The sequence below is a fragment of the Lithobates pipiens genome, unplaced genomic scaffold, assembly GCF_037356315.1.
Source record: "Lithobates pipiens isolate NorthernLeopardFrog02 unplaced genomic scaffold, aLitPip1_a1.2 Scaffold_19, whole genome shotgun sequence".
Lineage (NCBI taxonomy): Eukaryota > Metazoa > Chordata > Amphibia > Anura > Ranidae > Lithobates > Lithobates pipiens.
This window is the reverse complement of record NW_027507764.1, coordinates 18,956,244-18,976,201: the sequence shown is the minus strand read 5'-3', so window position 1 is coordinate 18,976,201 and position 19,958 is coordinate 18,956,244. Positions and strand designations below refer to the sequence as shown.

The 19,958-nt window shown below is 46.3% G+C and overlaps 1 protein-coding gene across 1 annotated transcript in view; it reads left to right on the top strand.

The window, feature by feature from the left end:
• JMJD4 (jumonji domain containing 4) overlaps positions 1–7,145 on the top strand; it is a 35,361-nt gene extending 28,216 nt beyond the window's left edge. The window contains exons 5-7 of the mRNA XM_077490547.1: positions 445–712; positions 3,134–3,280; positions 6,792–7,145. Of these exons, the coding sequence (XP_077346673.1) occupies positions 445–712; positions 3,134–3,280; positions 6,792–7,100 (724 nt within the window). The 3' untranslated portion in view covers positions 7,101–7,145. The remainder of the gene's footprint in view (positions 1–444; positions 713–3,133; positions 3,281–6,791) is intronic.
• Positions 7,146–19,958: the final 12,813 nt, after the last annotated feature.

The following is a 19,958-nucleotide window of genomic DNA, read 5'->3' as shown; positions in this document are numbered from 1 at the left end:
AAAAAAATAAAAATTCTAATCCTATTTAATAGTTTTATATTACTATAAAAAAAAATTGTTATTAATATTATAATACTAATAATATTATTATTAATTATAATACTATTGATACTTTTAAATTACTATAAAAAAAGTAAACTCTGTGATGTGTAGAGTGCAGCACACATGCACAACACACACCAGCAGCAGCCACACATTATTATATTATTATTATTATAATACAGGATTTATATGGCGCCAACAGTTTGCGCAGCACTTTACAACATGAGGGCAGGCAGTACAGTTACAAGGAGGGATCAGAGGGACTTGCTCCTTAGAGCTTACAATCTATGCACATCTTACAGCACCCCTGCTGGTGTAAATGGGGCCCTTGCTGTCTGCCCCTCAGACCTGACTGATAGAAAACAATATAGTTGGCTACAATGTCCTCCTCTTTGATTGCAGGACCCCGTTCCACGCCGACGTCTTCCGTTCATACAGCTGGTCAGCAAACATCTGTGGGCGGAAGAAGTGGTTGCTCTTTCCCCCGGGATCAGAGGGAAATCTCAGGGATTGCCATGGAAATCTCCCGTACGATGTGACGTCTCCTACCCTTCAGGACCCTAAACTGTACCCGAATTATCAGAAGTGCTGCCCGCCGATAGAGGTCACACAGGAAGCCGGAGAAATCATCTTTGTGCCCAGCGGGTGGCATCATCAGGTGTACAATGTGGTAAGGCAAGGGGGCATGTGTGCTGTTGACCATCACTCTGTGTTTTTTGTTTTTTCGTTGTGGAACTCGGAGAGACGGAGGATCATATAGAGATCACAGACCCCACTGTGCATATGCATGACATGCACTATATTACCAGAAGTGTTGGGAGCGTGAAATTGTCCAAAATGTCTTGGTATGCTGACGCCTTAAGAGTTCCCTTCACTGGAACTACTAAGGGGCTGAGCCCAACTCCTGAAAAACAACCCCCACACCATAACCCCCCCTCCACCAAATGGTTTGGACCAGTCGCCCTAATGGATGATGTGGGCTCACCTGAGGTGCGGAGTCTAAGTACTAACCGGTGTTCACCAGAGCTCCTGATGGTGGAGATTTATTTTGCAGCCTGTTAGTACCAGGTTGCGGTCCTCGGGATTACCCTACAAGGAGGTGAGCAAGTCAGGGTCCAGTAGCAGGTAAGGATCAAACAGAAGGGCAGTCGAGGAACAAGCCAATGGTCAGTAACGAGTGGTAGCAAAATATGGACGTAAATCCACCCCACTAGTTTCTTTCTCCCAACCCCCGGTGTCACTACTGTGTTCTGTATTGACATAGGGAACCACAGGGGGAACTACAGTGCCCAGCGGGTAAGTATTCAGCCTTTTCTTTTACAGGATGGCTGCCACTGACTACTTTTAAGATAGCAACAGGGCCGCTTTAATCTCTTCGTGCCTGCGATATAGCCGAAAGACAGCCACAGCGCGGGCCTAAATTGCCGGGAGGGCATGGGCGTTTCTGTGCGGCACGCTCTGTGATCAGAGGGTCAATGAGACTCCGCTGATCACGGATCAAAGTCAGGGGCCGGTCCCAACCCCCTCACCATCCGATCAGTCGTCAGCCAATGACAGCTGATTGTGTGATGTAAACAGAAGATCGGTAATTGCTGACATTGCGAGGGGAGAAAAAAAGAAGGTGATTACCGACTTGTGTAAACAGGACATCGGTCCCGCACACAGAGAGCCACTGCTTCCTCATCAGTGCCCACCAGTGCCCCCTATCAGTTCCCATCAGTGCTGCCAGTTAGTGCCTATCAGTGTCTCATCATCAGCGTCACCTACCAGCGCCACCTATCCGTGCCCATCAGTGCCACCTATCCGTGCCCATCAGTGCCACCTATCGGTGTACACCGTGCCATCCATCAGTTCCCATCAGTGCTGCCAATTAGTGCTTATCAGTGCCTTATCATCGGCATCACCTACCAGTGCCACCTATCCGTGCCCATCAGTGCCACCTATCAGTGTACACTGTTTCGCCTATCTGTTCGCACCAGTGCTGCCAATTAGTGCTTATTGGTGCCTCATCATCGGCGTTACCTATCTGTGCCTATCATTGCCTCCTATCTGTGCCCATCAGTGCCTCCTATCTGTGCCCATCAGTGCCTCCTATCTGTGCCCATCAGTGCCACCTATTTGTGCCCATCAGTGCCACCTATCCGTGCCCATCAGTGCCTCCTATCTGTGCCCATCAGTGCCTCCTATCTGTGCCCATCAGTGCCACCTATTTGTGCCCATCAGTGCCACCTATTTGTGCCCATCAGTGCCACCTATCCGTGCCCATCAGTGCCACCTATCCGTGCCACCTATCGGTGTACGCCGTGCCGCCCATCAGTTCCCAACAGTGCTGCCTATCAGTTCCCACCAGTGCTGCCAATTAGTGCTTATCAGTGCCTCATCATCGGTATCACCTACCAGTGCCACCTATCCGTGCCCATCAGTGCCACCTATCGGTGTACACTGTGTCGCCTATCAGTTCCCACCAGTGCTGCCAATTAGTGCTTATTGGTGCCTCATCATCGGCGTTACCTACCAGTGCCACCTATCTGTGCTCATCAGTGCCGTGTATCTGTGCCCATCAGTGCCGCCTATCTGTGCCCATCAGTGCCGCCTATCTGTGCCCATCAGTGCAGCCTATCAGTTCCCATCAGTGCAGTCTCTTCAGCGCATATCAGTGAAGGAGAAAAATTACCTGTTTGCAAAATTGTATAACAAACTATAAAAACAGTTTTTTTCAAAATTTCCTTATTTTCTTTTAAAAAAAATGTGTGTAGCAAAAAATAAAAACCCCCAGGGGTGATTAAATACCAACAAAAGAAGGCTCTATTTGTGTGAAAAATAATAATAAAATAAACCGCGCAATTGTCATCCAAAGTATGGTGATCATCCATACAGCTGCTCTTCGGCCTCCCGTAGGATACCACACACACTGTTCCAAGTGAAATCCACGCCCCAGTCCCCTGGCACCAGACTTATTACTGTTGTGCCATTCAAAGTGTGACAGCGCTGAAAACTGGCCTGGGCAGGAAGGGGGTATAAGTGCCGGGGTGGGCAAGTGGTTAAAAGCACTTGTATTCTTTGTACAGAATGTGCATTTTCTTTGTTCCAGATAGACACCATTTCAATCAACCACAACTGGGTAAATGGCTGCAATGTGGCGGTTATGTGGCGCTTTCTACAGAAAGAGTTGACAGCGGTGCAGCGGGAGATCGCGGAGTGGAAGGACGCCATGGACGGCTGGGATCAGCACTGTCAGGTATCGGTAGCCCACAGGGCGGCAGAATTGAAGTGGGGTAATAATGTTACATAAAGACACACACTGGACAATTATATCATCCTTTTACAGTGTAGATTACATCATTTTACAAGGACTTTAACCAGGGCTTATTTTCGGGGTAGAGCTTATATTGCAGCCATCCTAGAAAATCGAGATGGGTCTTATTTTCGGGGGGAGGTGTCAGAATCCATGAAATCAGGCTGAGGCAGAAGTACAGTTAAATCACACTTGTTTAATAATAAAAGTAAAAAGAACAAACGTAGCCAGAGTTCAGGAACCCGGAACGGATAGTCAGCCAAGCCAGAAGTCAGGGATCAATATAGTGGAACAGCAAGCAGGATCTGGAGCCAGAAGGGATGTCAGCAAAGCCAGTCTTGAACAGGATCGCAGGAGATAGTCTCTGTGATGTTGACCAAGGAGATCCTCTAGGCTGAACGGCTTAAAGAGGAAGTAAACCCTAATGGGTTTACTTCCTCTTTGTCTCCCTGCAAAGGTAAAGTATCGCATAGTAACCCATTATGTGTCACTTACCTGACACAGGAGCCAGCGATGTCACCTCTGTCTCCTGTAGTCCGGAGCATCCATCTTCTTCCAGGTATCGCTGCTACAGCCACTCACAGCGCCGGAGCATCGATGACGTCACTCCCGCGCATGCGCACAGGAGCCGCCACTAACGGCATATCGCTGTTAGCAGCAGCATGCTGCTAACAGTGATAGTGCGCCTGCGTGCGCCTGTCTTTTAGTAAATATCTCCTAAACCATGTAGGTTTAGGAGATATTTCTTGGACCTACAGGTAAGCCTTAATCTAGACTTACCTGTAGGTCAAAGTGGTTTGTAAGGATTTACAACCACTTTAAGTAGGCAGGACTGATGAGCAGGATATCATCAACAGCTGAGTAACTATGAAGAGAGAGATGGGAGCTGGCAATTAGCCGACAGCTGAGCGACCAGCTCTGAAAAGGAAGGGCTGAGCCCAGCCCTGATAGTAGGTCTTATTTTCGGGGTAGTTCTTATTTTCGGGGCAGGTCTTATTTTTGGGGTAGTTATTATTTTCGGGGCAGGTCTTATTTTCGGGGCAGGTCTTATTTTCGGGGTATTTTCCGGGCTGGTCTTATTTTCGGGGCTGGTCTTATTTTCGGGGCTGGTCTTGGATAGGTCTTATTTTCGGGATAGGTCTTATTTTCGGGGCAGGTCTTATTTTCGGGGCAGGTCTTATTTTCGGGGCAGGTCTTATTTTCAGGGTAGGTCTTATTTCAAGGAAAACGCGGTATGTACACCATTTTTATTTCCAAAAGACCCGGGCGGCGGGAAGCAACAGATAACATATCATACCCGGGCCTAAGTCCAAAAAAGGCAGCCGCAGTACCCAGGCACTAAAGCAGCGATTCTGTGCCGTGGCACACTAGTGTGCTGTGGGAGTTATGAAAAGTATTTAAAATTGCCAACGTTTTGAAACCTTGAACATATCGAAAAAATGTAATGGTAAATCAATGTCGCAAAAGTAAAAAAAAAAAAGTAACATACAGTTGTGCTCAAAAGTTTGCATACCCCGGCAGAAATTGTGAAACTTTGGCATCAATATTGAAAATATGACCATGCCAAAAAAAAAAACAACTGTCTTTTATTTAAGGATAGTGATCACATGACGCCATTTATTATCACATCGTTTTTTTTTTTTTTATCCTTTTTAACCGTTTGCCGACCAGCCGCCGCAGTTGCGGCAACATGGCTCGGCTGCGCAGGATCGCCGTTATGTTACGTCGGTAACATAGACGCCCCCCCCTCCTCCTTCCACTGGCTCCCCGAGCCGATGCGAGTGCCCGGCGGTCTCGATCACCGCCAGGCTCCCGCGATCGCTCGGGGCAGGCCGGAGAACCCAGGAACTGTGTGTGTAAAGGGAGAAGTGACAGATCGTTTGTTCATACAGAGTAGCACAGTTCCCATCCCCCCCCCCCCCTTCAGTTAGAACACACACTAGGACACACATTAACCCCTTCACTGCCCCCTAGTTTTAACCCCTTCACTGCCAGTGACATTTTTACAGTAATCAATGCATTTTTAATCGCACTGATCGCTGTATTAATGCCAGTGGTCCCGTAAATGTGTCAAAATTGTCCGATGTGTCCCCCATAATGTCGCGGCCTCAATTAAAATCACAGATCGCCACCATTACTAGTTAAAAAAAAAAAAGATTAATAAAAACACCATAAAAACTATCCCCTATTTTGTAGACGCTATAATTTTTGCGCAAACCAATCAAGATACACTTATTTCGTTTTTTTTTTTTACCAAAAATATGTAGAAGAATACGTATCGGCCTAAACTGAGGAAAAAAAAATGTTTTCTTATATATTTTTGGGGGATATTTAATAAATAATCTCTTATTGCGATTTTTTTTTTTTTAACAAAAATATCCCCCCAGCTCACATCCTCTCTCTCCCAGTATACTGCCAGCAAACCCCCTCCCCCCCTAAAAAAAATTCCTCCCCTTATAGTGAAAATCCTTTGCCCCTGAAATTTCCCCTTTAAGCACAAATCATCACCCACAACTCCAACCCCCACTTTCCAGCACAAATACCCCCCCTCAAATTTTCCCTCCTAGCACAAATATCCCCAATTATCCCTACTAGCACAAATCTCCCACCAAAAAAAAAAATGTCTCTTTCCTAGCACAAATCCTCTCCCCCTCCAGCATATCACATTTTCCAGCACAAATCTCCCCCCCCCCCCCAAAACAACACTTCGCCTAGAACAATTTATACACCCTGCTACCCCCCTCCCCCAAATCACCCTCCTAGCACAAATCCTCTTCCCCATCCCTCCTCCCAACACAACCCCCCCCCCCCCCATCACCACTTCTAGCACACCTCCCCAAATTGCACTCTGCTAGAACAATTTTTACATCCTACTGCTCCCCCCCTCTACACAAATCCCCTCCATTCATCTGCTTGTGGTTGTCCCCCCCACCTCACATGACACCACAGTGCCCAGTGCAGCTGCCTCTCCTGCCCACCCCTTGTCCTGGCCCTGCTCCCAAGTCCCGTTCTCACTTGAAAATATATGAGGACGGTGGTGGGGACACACCAGCAATCGATCGGTCAGACACACCACGTGGCGTAACTGAGATTGCCCTTGGCATAAGAGCTGGAAATGGAGTGAGACGTCGTCTAAAGGCATCTGGTGGGTGGGGGGGGGGAGGGGGGGGGCGGATGAATGAAGTTCGCCAGTTGAAGCTTTTGCCAAAAACGGCAAACTTGCAAAAGACGGGCGCCATCTATAACTTACTGCCTAGAGAGCCGGCGTGATCGTGTGCATTTTAATGGAGTTCAGCTGAGCTATTGGGGAAGGGATCGTAAACGCATGAAGAAATAATTATTATTATAAATGAAAGTATATAAACGATTAAACTGATATAAAGAAATGATAAATTGCAATATTTATGATTCTTTTCTATAGCACTGATTTTTTTTATTTGCATTCCTTCCCCAGGTCATCATGAAATCTTGCACAGGGATCGACTATACAGAATTCTACACCTTCCTGAAGACGATCGCACGGCGCAGGTTGGAAGTCCTGGAAACAAACGGCGCGGATCTCCCCGCCGAGGGCCGGATGGCCCCGGGGCCGCGCCATGCGCTGTTTGACCTGGAGAAGGTCGCGGATGTGTTGTCGGCGCTGATTGACGACGTCGATTTTCAAAAGCTGGACGCGGAGACGTTCGATCCGCCTCCAGAACAATTGCTACAGCGGCTGCAAAGGGCGATCGAGCCGAAGTCGTGTGCTGTCCGGTGGGTTTAGGATTCGGCTTCAAATTATTTATTAATAAACAAGTTTATTATTTTATTAACTGGTGTGCTCTCCGTAATGTTGTCATTCCATAACAATGCCAGAAAGTTTAGGAGAATATGTCATTTATCCAGGCCTATTACTGACTGACCGCCTATTACTGACTGACCGCCTATTACTGACTGACCGCCTATTACTGACATATGTTGCTTACAAGTTACAATTGGTATTTTTTTTTTTTGCTATAAAATGAACCCCCAAACATTATATATTGTTTTAGCAGAGACCCTACAGCAAAGGTCTCCAAACTGCAGCCCTAGGGCCGGGTGTGGCCCTTTTTCTTGCTTTTATCTGGCCCTTGAGGCACTATTCCTTCCACCGACACCAATAATGGGGCACTATTCCTCCACTGACACCAATGATGGGGCACTATTCCTCCCACTGATACTAATGATGGGGCACTATTCCTCCCACTGACACCAATGATGGGACACTATTCCTCCCACTGACACCAATGATGGGGCACTATTCCTTTCACTGACACCAATGATGGGGCACTATTCCTTTCACTGATACCAATGATGGGGCACTATTCCTTCCACTGACACCAATGATGGGGCACTATTCCTCCCACTGACACCAATGATGGGGCACTATTCCTCCCACTGACATCAATGCTGGGGCACTATTCCTCCCACTGATACTAATGATGGGACACTATTCCTTCCAATGACACCAATGCTGGGGCACTATCCCTTTCACTGACACCAATGATGGGGCACTATTCCTTCCTCTGATACTAATGATGGGGCACTATTCCTTCCACTGACACCAATGATGGGGCACTATTCCTTCCACTGACACCAATGATGGGGCACTATTCCTCCCACTAACACCAATGATGGGGCACTATTCCTTCCAATGACACCAATGCTGGGGCACTATTCCTTCCACTGACACCAATGATGGGGCACTATTCCCCCCACTGACTCCAATGATGGGGCACTATTCCTCCCACTGACACCAATGATGGGACACTATTCCTCCCACTGACACCAATGATGGGGCACTATTCCTTCCTCTGATACTAATGATGGGGCACTATTCCTTCCACTGACACCAATGATGGGGCACTATTCCTCCCACTAACACCAATGATGGGGCACTATTCCTTCCAATGACACCAATGCTGGGGCACTATTCCTTCCACTGACACCAATGATGGGGCACTATTCCCCCCACTGACTCCAATGATGGGGCACTATTCCTCCCACTGACACCAATGATGGGACACTATTCCCCCCACTGACTCCAATGATGGGGCACTATTCCTCCCACTGACACCAATGATGGGGCACTATTCCTCCCACTGACACCAATTCTAGGACACTATTTCCCCCACTTACACCAATGATGGGGCACTATTCCTTCCACTGATATCAATAATGGGGAACTATTCCTCCCACTGACACCAATAATGGGGCACTATTCCCCCCACTGACTCCAATGATGGGGCACTATTCCTTCCACTGACACCAATGATGGGGAACTATTCCTCCCACTGACACCAATAATGGGGCACTATTCCCTCCCCCCCACTGACTCCAATGATGGGGCACTATTCCTCCCACTGACACCAATGATGGGGCACTATTCCTCCCACTGATATCAATAATGGGGAACTATTCCTCCCACTGACACCAATGATGGGGCACTATTCCTCCCACTGACACCAATTCTAGGACACTATTTCCCCCACTTACACCAATGATGGGGCACTATTCCTTCCACTGATATCAATAATGGGGAACTATTCCTCCCACTGACACCAGTAATGGGGCACTATTACCTCCCCCCCCACTGACTCCAATGATGGGGCACTATTTCTCCCACTGACACCAATGATGGGGCACTATTCCTTCCAATGACACCAATTATGTGACATTATTCCTTCCACTGATACCAATGATGAAGCTCTATTTCTACCACTGACCACAGCGATGGGGCATAATTCCTCCCACTGACAGCAAAAAATGGGGCACTATTCTTCCCACTGACAACAATTATTTCTCCCCACTAATACCAAAGACTGGGCATTGTTGACTCCCACTGGGCACAGTTGCCCCCTCTGCTAGGCCTTATCCCAGATGTTGGTCACTGGAAAGTACTAGTGGACAATAGAGTGATACCTACTATATATATATATATGTATCATACAACATACTGCAAGATAATATATTTAGTTTTTCTGTATTTTTATTTTATTTTATAATGATTATATATATATATATATATATATAAAATCTATATGTCATATGTACAATACATTTAGAATTTGAACCTACAATTTAAAGTCCCAATATCCCGTCATTTGTAGACGCTATAACGTTTCTGCAAACCAATCAATATACTCTTATTGGGATTTTTTTTTTTCCAAAAATATGTAGCAGAATACATGTTGGCCTAAAGTGATGAAAAAATGTATATTTAAAAAAAAAAATGTATTGGATACATTTTATAGCAGAAAGTAAAAAATATTGGTTTATTAATTATCGGTCTTTTTTTGTTTATAGCCCAAAAAAAAAAAAAAAAAAAAACAACGCAATATCACTAAAAGAAAGCTCTATTTGTGGGGGGAAAAAAAAGGACATCGATTTTATTTGGGTGCAGTGTCGCACAACCGCGCAATTGTCAGTTAAAGTAAAAAAAATGGCCTGGTCATGAAGCTGGGGGGGGATTAGGGCGGGGTAAACATTCTGGAATTGAAGTGGTTACACACTTTAACAGGTTACATACATAGGAGGTCTAGAGCTAGAATTGTTGCTCTCGTTATAATGCTTGCGGCGATACCTCACACGTGTGGTGCAAGCACTGTTTACATATGTGTGTGCGACCTAGGTATGCACTCGCCTCTGCGCACAGGGGGTGCTTTAAAAAAATGTTTTCATTATTTTATTACATTTTATTTTTACACTGTCTCTTTATTTTTTATTTATATTTTATTGCTATCACAAGTAATGTAGACATCCCCTGCGATAGCAACAATGCATGACTATGGAGTCACCTGGATTTCTCCTCTACTCTTGAAAACATCAGATCAAAAAATGAAAAAAATTTGATTTCATGTCCGTCCGAACCCCCCCCCCCCCCCCCCCCCAAAAAAAAGGCTCTGTTTACACTTTCCCTAACTGGAAGGGAGAACATGCTCCTCACTTCCGGTCTCCTAGACCTGGAATCTCCAAACTACGGCCCTCCAGCTGTTGTGGAACTACACGTCCCATGAGGCAGTCGCGATGACCGCCGGCCACGAGCGATCGCGGGCACGAGAGGAAGAACAGGAACAATGTGTGTAAACACACAAAATCCCTGTTCTGTTCTCAGAGGTGATGCAGATTGTGAGTTCAATAATTCAATTGTCTATAGCTAGGAACCGCGGGGCAATTTAGGTAACGGCTATCACAGGTCAATTGGCTTCAGTATAAATCCACACAAATAGGTAACATAAGGGGAATACAAAGGCACTGAATTTTCAATAGAGCCAACTTCCCTAAACTACAATCCTTGCTAGAAGGCATAAATTGGGATAAAATCTTAGGAACAAAGAACACGGAGGAGAGATGGGTTTGCTTTAAGAGCATATTAAATAAGGGCATTAGCCAGTGTATCCCAGTGTGTAATAAATTAAAAAGAGCGAACAAAATGGCTTACAACCAAACCCTTACAACCAACTTTGACCTACAGGTAAGCCTAGATTAAGGCTTACCTGTAGGTCCAAGAAATATCTCCTAAACCAACACGGTTTAGGAGATATTTGCCGAAAGACAGGCACCGTAGACAGCGGCGCGCAGGCGCACTGACGGTCAACTGGCGGTCAACGGCGATATGCCGCGAGTGGCGGCTCCCGTGCGCATGCGCAGGAGTGACGTCATCGCGGCTTCGTCAAATTACAGGGGCGGAGCAGCGAGACCCACCAAGATGATGGATGCGTCGGACTACAGGGGACAGCGGTGACTTCGCTGGCTCCTGTGTCAGGTAAGTGACACATAATGAACTACTATGCGATGCGATGCATAGTAGTCCATTATGCTTTGCCTTTACAGGGAATGAAAGAGGAAGTAAACCCATCAGGGTTTACTTCCTCTTTAACTCCAATGTAAAAATGCATATAAAAGCAAAGGAGAAGGCCTTCAAAAAATACAAGGTTGAGGGATCATAATCAGCATTCAGACATTATAAAGAATACAACAAGAAATGTAAGGGTGCAATAAGGATGGTTAATATAGAACATGAAAGACACAGCGGAGGAAAGCAAAAAAAAATCCCAAGAAATTCTTTAAGTATGTAAACAGTAAAAAAGGGAGGACAGACCATATTGGCCCCATAAAGAATGAAGAAGGACATCTGGTTACAAAGGATGGGGAGATGGGGAAGGTATTGAATGTATTTGTCTCCTCAGTCTTCACAAGGGAATCGGGGGCTTCAGTAACCAAAACTGCAGTGTTTATCCTCATGACACATCACAGGAAGCACCTCCGTGGTTAACAGAGGACAGAATTAAAATTAGACTTGGGAAACTTAACATTAATAAATCACCGGGACCAGGTGGCTTGAACCCGAGGGTACTTGGGGAACTCAGTCAAGTAATTGCCAGACCATTGTTCCTAATTTTTACTGACAGTCTACTGACTGGAATGGTACCAGCGGATTGGAGAAAAGCCAATGTAGCACCAATATTTAAAAAGGGCCCAAAATACATCCCTGGGAATTACAGACCAGTTAGCCTAACATCAATAGTATGTAAACTCTTGGAGGGGATGATAAGGGACTATATACAAGATTTTAGTAATAAGAATGGTATCATTAGCAGTAATCAGCATGGATTCATGAAGAATCGTTCTTGCCAAACCAATCTATTATCCTTCTATGAGGAGGTGAGTTGCCATCTAGATAAAGGAAGGCCCGTAGACGTGGTGTATCTAGATAAAGGAAGGCCCGTAGACGTGGTGTATCTAGATAAAGGAAGGCCCGTAGACGTGGTGTATCTAGATAAAGGAAGGCCCGTAGACGTGGTGTATCTGGATAAAGGAAGGCCCGTAGACGTGGTGTATCTGGATAAAGGAAGGCCCGTAGACGTGGTGTATCTAGATAAAGGAAGGCCCGTAGACGTGGTGTATCTAGATAAAGGAAGGCCCGTAGACGTGGTGTATCTGGATAAAGGAAGGCCCGTAGACGTGGTGTATCTAGATAAAGGAAGGCCCGTAGACGTGGTGTATCTAGATAAAGGAAGGCCCGTAGACGTGGTGTATCTGGATTTTACAAAAGCATTTGACACAGTTCCCTATAAACGTTTACTGTACAAAATAAGGTCCGTTGGCATGGACCATAGGGGTGAGTACATGGATTGAAAACTGGCTACAAGGGTGAGTTCAGAGGGTGGTGATAAATGGGGAGTACTCGGAATGGTCGGGGTGGGTAGTGGGGTCCCCCAGGGTTCTGTGCTGGGACCAATCCTATTTAATTTGTTCGTAAATGACCTGGAGGATGGGGATAGGAGAAAGAGTCCAATCTCTGTATTTGCGGACGATACTAAGCTAAGCAGGGCAATAACTTCTCCGCGGGATGTGGAAACCTTGCAAGAAGATCTGAACAAATTAATGGGGTGGGCAACTACATGGCAAATGAGGTTCAATGTAGAAAAATGTAAAATAATGCATTTGGGTGGCAAAAATATGAATGCAATCTATAGACTGGGGGGAGAACCTCTGGGGGAATCTAGGATGGAGAAGGATCTGGGGGTCCTAGTAGATGATAGGCTCAGCAATGACATGCAATGCCAAGCTGCTGCTAAAAAGGCAAACAGAATATTGGCATTAAAAAGGGGATCAACTCCAGAGATAAAACAATAATTCTCCCACTCTACAAGACTCTGGTCCGGCCGCACCTGGAGTATACTGTCCAGTTCTGGGCACCAGTCCTCAGGAAGGATGTACTGGAAATGGAGCAACTACAAAGAAGGGCAACAAAGCTAATAAAGGGTCTGGAGGATATTAGTTATGAGGAAAGGTTGTGAGCTCTGAACTTATTCTCTCTGGAGAAGAGACGCTTCAGAGGGGATATGATTTCAATTTATAAATACCGGACTGGTGACCCCATAATAGGGAGAAAACTTTTTTGCAGAAGGGAGTTTAACAAGACACGTGGCCACTCATTAAAATTAGAGGAAAAGAGGTTTTACCTTAAACTACGTAGAGGGTTCTTTACTGTAAGAGCGGCAAGGATGTGGAATTCCCTTCCACAGGTGGTGGTCTCAGCGGGGGGCATTGATAGTTTCAAGAAACTATTAGATAAGCACCTGAACGACCACAACATACAGGGATATACAATGTAATACTGACATATAACATACACATGGGTTGTACTTGATGGACTCCCTCCCCCTACAGTTAGAACACACAGTCAGGGAACACAGTTAACCCCTTGATTGCCCCCTAGTGTTAACCCCTTCCCTGCCAGTGACATTTATACAGTAATCAGTGCATTTTTATAGCACTGATCGCTGTATAATTGTCAATCGTCCCAAGAATGTGTTTAATGTGTCCACCATAATGTCGCAGTCACAATAAAAATCGCAGATCGCTGCCATTGCTAGTAAAAAAAATAATAATAATAATAAAAATGCCATAAATCTATCCCCTATTTTGTAGAGGCTATAACTTTTGCGCAAACCAATTAGTATACGCTTATTGCAATTTTTATTACCAAAAATATGTATAAGAATACATATCAGCCTAAACTGAGAAAAAAAAATAGCTTTTTAAAAAAAAAAAAAAATTGGGATATTTATTAACCACTTGCTTACTGGGCACTTAAACCCCCCTCAGTCCCAGACCAATTTTCAGCTTTGAATGACAATTGCGTGGGCATACAACACTGTACCCAAATGAAATTTCTATCATTTTTTTCCCACAAATAGAGCTTTCTTTTGGTGGTATTTAGTTACAGCTCGGAGTTTTATTTTTTGCTAAACAAACAAAAAAAGATGCAAAAAAAAAAAAAAAAAAAAATCCTGTTTTAATAGTTTGTTATAAAATTTTGCAAACGGGTCATTTTTCTCCTTCATTGAAGTGCGCTGATAAGGCGGCACTGATAGGCTGCATTGGTGGGCACTGATGGGCTGCATTGGTGGGCACTGATAGGCTGCATTGGTGGGCACTGATAGGCTGCACTTGTGGGCACTGATAGGCATAGTTAAGGCGGCACTAATAGGCACAGATAAGGCGGCACCGATGGGCACAGATAAGGCGGCACTGATGGGCAAAGATGGGCACAGATAAGATGGCACGGATGGGTGGCACGGATAAGTGGCACGGATGGGTGGCACGGATGGGCACTGATAGGTACCACAGATAGATGGGACTGATGGGCTCTGATAGGTGGCACTGCTGGGCACTGATGGGCGGCACTGCTGGGCACTGATGGGCGGCACTGCTGGGCACTGATGGGCGGCACTGGGGTGCAGCACCTTTGAGGCAGATTGGGTGGCACTGTGGGTGGCACTGTGGGTGGCACTGTGGGTGGCACTGTGGGGTGGCACTGTGGGCATTATGGGCACAGACGGGGGGCACTTACTTTTACTTTGTTATATTTCAGGATGGCACTGCGGGAGGCAGGTGGGCACTGGTAGGTGGCATGTGGTGCCTTTCATTGCTGGCCGTGATCGGGACTGATGTCCCGATCACGGCCGCCGGTGATCGGCTTTTTTTTTTTCTCCTCGCGCTGTCAGCGCGAGGAGGAATAATAGCCGATTACCGGCTCCGTTCTATCACATGATCAGCTGTCATTGGCTGACAGCTGATCACGTGATAAGGGGGTCGGGATCGACCCCTTACACGGATCGGTGATCAGGCGAGTCTCACGGACTCGCCGATCACAGAGCGCGCCGCGCGCGCCCCTCAGGGTGCGCGCAGGCCGCTCGTAACCAGGACGACGTCAATAGAAGTAGTCCTGGAAATCTAGGTCCGCGCTAATGCCGTCATTCGGCAATAGCGCGGTACCCAAGTGGTTAATAGCAAGAAGTACAAAATATTGAGTTTTTTCCAAAATTGACGCTTTTTTTTTGTTTATAGCTCAAAAAATAAAAACCGCAGAGGTGATCAAATACCACCAAAGAAAGCTCTATTTGTGGGAAAATAGAACTTCAATTTTGTTTGGGTGCAACGTTTGTCAGTTAAAGCGACGCAGTGCCGTAGCACAAAAAATGGCGTGGTCATTGAGCAGCCAAATCTTCCGGGGCTGAAGTGGTTAGAAAAACATTGAACTAAAGGCTGTAATGTAACAAAATAGGTAAGAAGCTGGGGGGGGGGGTCAATACTTTTGCAAGGCTCTGTATATTACCAAAAGTATTGGGACACCTGCCTTTAAATGCTCATTAACTTTAATGGCATCCCAGTCTTAGTTTGTAGGATTCAGATGTGGGTTGGCCGACCCTCTTTGAAGCTACAACAGCTTCAACTCTTCTGGGAAGGCTGTCCACAAGGTTTAGGAGATGTGTCTATGGGAATGTTTGACCATTCTTCCAGAAGCGCATTTGTGAGGTCAGGCACTGATGTTAGACTAGAAGGCCTGGCTTGCAGTCTCCGCTCTAATTCATCCCAAAGGTGTTCTATCGGGTTGAAGTCAGGACTCTGTGCAGGTCAGTCATGTTCCTCCACTCCAAACTCTCTCACCCATGTCTTTATGGACCTTGCTTTGTGCACTGGTGCGCAGTCACGTTGGAACAGGATGGGACCATCCCCAAACTCTTCCCACAAAGCTGGGAGCATGAAATTGTCCAAAATGTCTTGGCATGCCAACGCCTTAAGAGTTTCCTTACACTGGAACTAAGGGGCCAATCCCAACCCCTGAAAAACAACCCCCACACCATAATCGACCCTCCACCAAATGATTTGGACCAGTGCACAAAGCAAGGTCCATAAAGACATAGCTGAGTGAGTTTGGGGTGGAGGAACTTGACTGACCTGCACAGAGCCCTGGCCACAACCCGATAGAACACCTTTGGGGTGAATTATAGCGGAGACTGCGAGCCAGGCCTTCTTGTCCAACATCAGTACCGGACCTCACAAGTGCGCTTCTGGAAGAATGGTCAAGCATTCCCATAGACACACTCCTAAACCTTGTAGACAGCCTTTGGGGTGATTCAGTAACCGGAGCGGATAGTTGGCCAAGCCAGAAATCATGGATCAATGTAATGGAACAGCAAGCAGGATCTGGAGCCAGAAGGGATGTCAGTAAAGCAAGTCTTGAACAGGATCATGTTTTTGTGATGTTGACCAAGGCGAAAGCAGAGGTCCACTGGGCTGAACAGCTTTAGTAGGCAGGAATGACGAGCAGGATATCATCAACAGCTGAGTACCTGTGGAGAGATAGGAGCTGGCAATTAGCCGACAGCTGAGCGGCCAGCTTTGAGAAGGAAGGGCTGAGCCCAGCCCTGACAGTACCCCCTCCTCAACGACCCCTCCCTCTCAGAGGACCACCAGGCTTGAGGGGAAAACGTCTATGGAAATCACGGAGGAGGACAGGGGCCATGTACGTCTGAGGATGAGACCCAAAAGCGTTCCTCCAGACCGTACCCCTTCCAATGCACCAGGTACTGTATGCGCCCATGGAACCTACGGGAGTGAACAATGGACTGTACTTCATACTCCTCATGGTTCTCAACCTGTACAGGGTGAGGACATAGCACTGAGGTGGTAAAGCGGTTGCAGACCAAAGGTTTTAATAAGGTGACATGAAATACGCAAAGTAGACAGAAGGTCTAATGTGTAAGCCACAGGGTTAATCCTGTGAAGAATACGGAAAGACCCAATAAACCAAGGTGCGAACTTCAGTGAGGGGACACAAAGTCGGAGGTTGCTCGATGACAGACAGACCCTGTCCCCAACCTGGTAGGAAGGCGCAGGCAAGCGTCTGCGGTCAGCATGGAGTCTGTGCCTATCATTAGCATGACGCAAAGCCTCCTGGACTTGTACCGAAGTGGAACGAAGACCACGGAGATGCTCCTCTAACGCAGGAAAGGTCTGCGGAACAAACGTGTCAGGCGACATGGAAGGTTGGAAACCATAATTCACCATAAATGGAGACAATCGAGAGGCAGAATTCAAGGCACTGTTGTGAGCAAACTCTGCCCAAGGTAATAGGTCAGACCAGTTGTTATGATGGTCAGAAATATAGCAACATAGGAATTGCTCCAAGGACTGATTGGCTTGTTCTGTGGCCCCATTAGACCGCGGGTGATACGCAGAGGAAAAGGCAAGCTGAATTCCCAACTGTGCACAAAGGCTCACCAGAACGGGGACACAAACTGACTACCCCTGTCCGAGACAATCACCTTGGGTAGCCCATGTAAGCGAAAGATCTCCCGAGCAAAAATGGAAGCCACTGGAACCAACTCCATCTTGGGAGTGGAGGAAAATTGTCGTGACGAAGCGCCAGCCCTTACATTCTTAGTACCGGGTAAGAATGAGACAATTTAATTGAAACGTGACAAGAATAGAGCCCATCGCGCCCTTCTGGGAGAGAGGCGTTAAGCCTGAGACAAGAATGTGAGATTCTTATGGTCAGTAAGAATAAGAACCAGCCCAGAGGTACCTTCCAGGAGATGTCTCCATTCTTTCAGGACTAAAATGATCGCCAACAGCTCTCTGGCACCAATCTCATAATTGCACTCGGCAGGTGACAATTTCTTGGAAAGGTAGCCACAAGGATGTATAGCGCTCTCAGAGGTAGGACATTGAGACAGAAGGGCGCCAACACCAGTCTCGGAAGCATCAACCTCAAGCATAAAAGGTAATGTAGGATCAGGATTTGCCAACACAGCAGAAACAAAGGCAGCCTTGAGAATCTCAGCTGCTTTAATGGTCTTCTGAGACCAACTCTGTGGGTTACCGTCCTTTCTGGTCATATCAGTCAGGGGCTTGACCAGAGACAAGAAGTTATGAATAAACTTCTGATAACAGTTGGCAAAGCCCAGGAAAAGCTGCAGAGGACATAAGCCCATGGGTCGGGGCCACTGTAGGACTGCGGAAAGTTTATCTAGGTCCATTGAAAAACCAGCAGTGAAAATGGTATTATATATATATATAATTTATTTTTATTTTTTTGCATTTATTCAGCAGTGGAAATGACATAAGCTAGCAATTTAACCTGTTCACGATGGAACTCGAACTTCTCCAGTTTACAATAGAGATTGTTCTCTCTTCGTTTCTGAAGCATGCAACTGTGTGGTGGCTCTCCAGGGACCTGGAAAATATGAGGATATCATTGAGATAAACCACCACACATAACCGCAACAAATCTCGGAGGACATCATTAATAAATTCCTGGAAAACTGCCGGGCGTTACAAAGGTCAAAAGGCATTACGAGGTACTCATAATGACCTGTTCTGATATTAAACGCAGTTTTCCACTCGTCAGCTTCCTTAATCCTCATAAGATTGTATGCCCCTCTCAAACTAAGCTTTGCTTCCTTGAGGCGGTCAAATAACTCCCTAATCAATAGAATCATATAGGCATTCTTAATCGTGAAACAATTGAGACCCCTATAATCAATACAAGGTCTCAGTTGACCACTCTTCTTTTTCACAAAGAAAAAAACAGCACCAGCAGGAGATGAGGAAGTGCATCTGCAACATGCTCCTCCATGGCCTTATCCTCCAAGACTGACAAAGGGTAAACCTGGCCACCAGGGGATATGGCACCAGGTTGAAGGTTAATTGTGCAATCATACAGCCAGTGTGGAGGCAAACTACCGGCTTGACCTTTGCCAAAGACATCGCTAAATTTCTGGTACTCCTCCATCAGGGAGGAGAGTGAAGAGGTGCACAGGACATTGACTACCTTCTGGAAGCATGTCTCACAGCATTGTTGTGACCAGGAGAGAACCTCAGCACAGAGCCAATAAAAAGAGGGGTTGTGCCTCTGTAACCAAGGATAAACGTTAACCAGCGTAAACATAGGAGAGGAAATAACTTGGAATTGGATTATCTCATAGTGAAGAGCCCCTACGACCATAGACATGAGACGGAACCGTCTCATGAGTCACATGGACAGACTATATGGGTCTCCCGTCAAGAGCCTCAATGGCAAGTGGAGTGTCACGTAGCTGCAGCGGAATCTAGTGCTTCAATGCAAAGGCAGTATCAATGAACAGGCCTGCAGCCCCAGAGTCGATTAGAGCCTGTATCTTAATGGACGACTCAGCCCAAGAAAGGGTGACCGAAACAAACCAGGGGCTTATCCTTCCGGATAACTGGGGATGAAATGGCGCCACATAAGGTCTGTCCATGACAGGTCCTCAAGGTTCGGGCGCTCCCTGTACAGGTAAGACAAGACTTCAAAGAGTGACCTGCCTGCCCACAATAAAGGCACAATCTCTCCCTCCTCCTAAGGGTTCTCTCATCCACAGAGAGATGCGTGAAACCCAAGTGCATGGGTTCACTTTCACTAACCAACTTGGTACCAGGAGGCATGGGAGGTGAGAAAATATTACCAACAAGTGGATTGACTGCATCTTCTGAATTCATGGCCTTCGCCTACTGTCAGAAACCACAAAATCAGGCGGAAGTACAGTTAAATCACACTTGTTTAATAATAAAAGTAAAAAGAAAAAACATAGTCAAAACATAGCCAAAGTTCAGTAACCAGAACGGATAGTCAGTCAAGCCAGAAATCAGGGATCAATGTAGTGGAACAGCAAGCAGGATCTGGAGCCAGAAGGGATGCCAGCAAAGCAAGTCTTCAACAGGATCACAAGAGAATGTTTCTCTAATGTTGACCAAGACGAAGGCAGAGATCCACTGGGCTGAACACCTT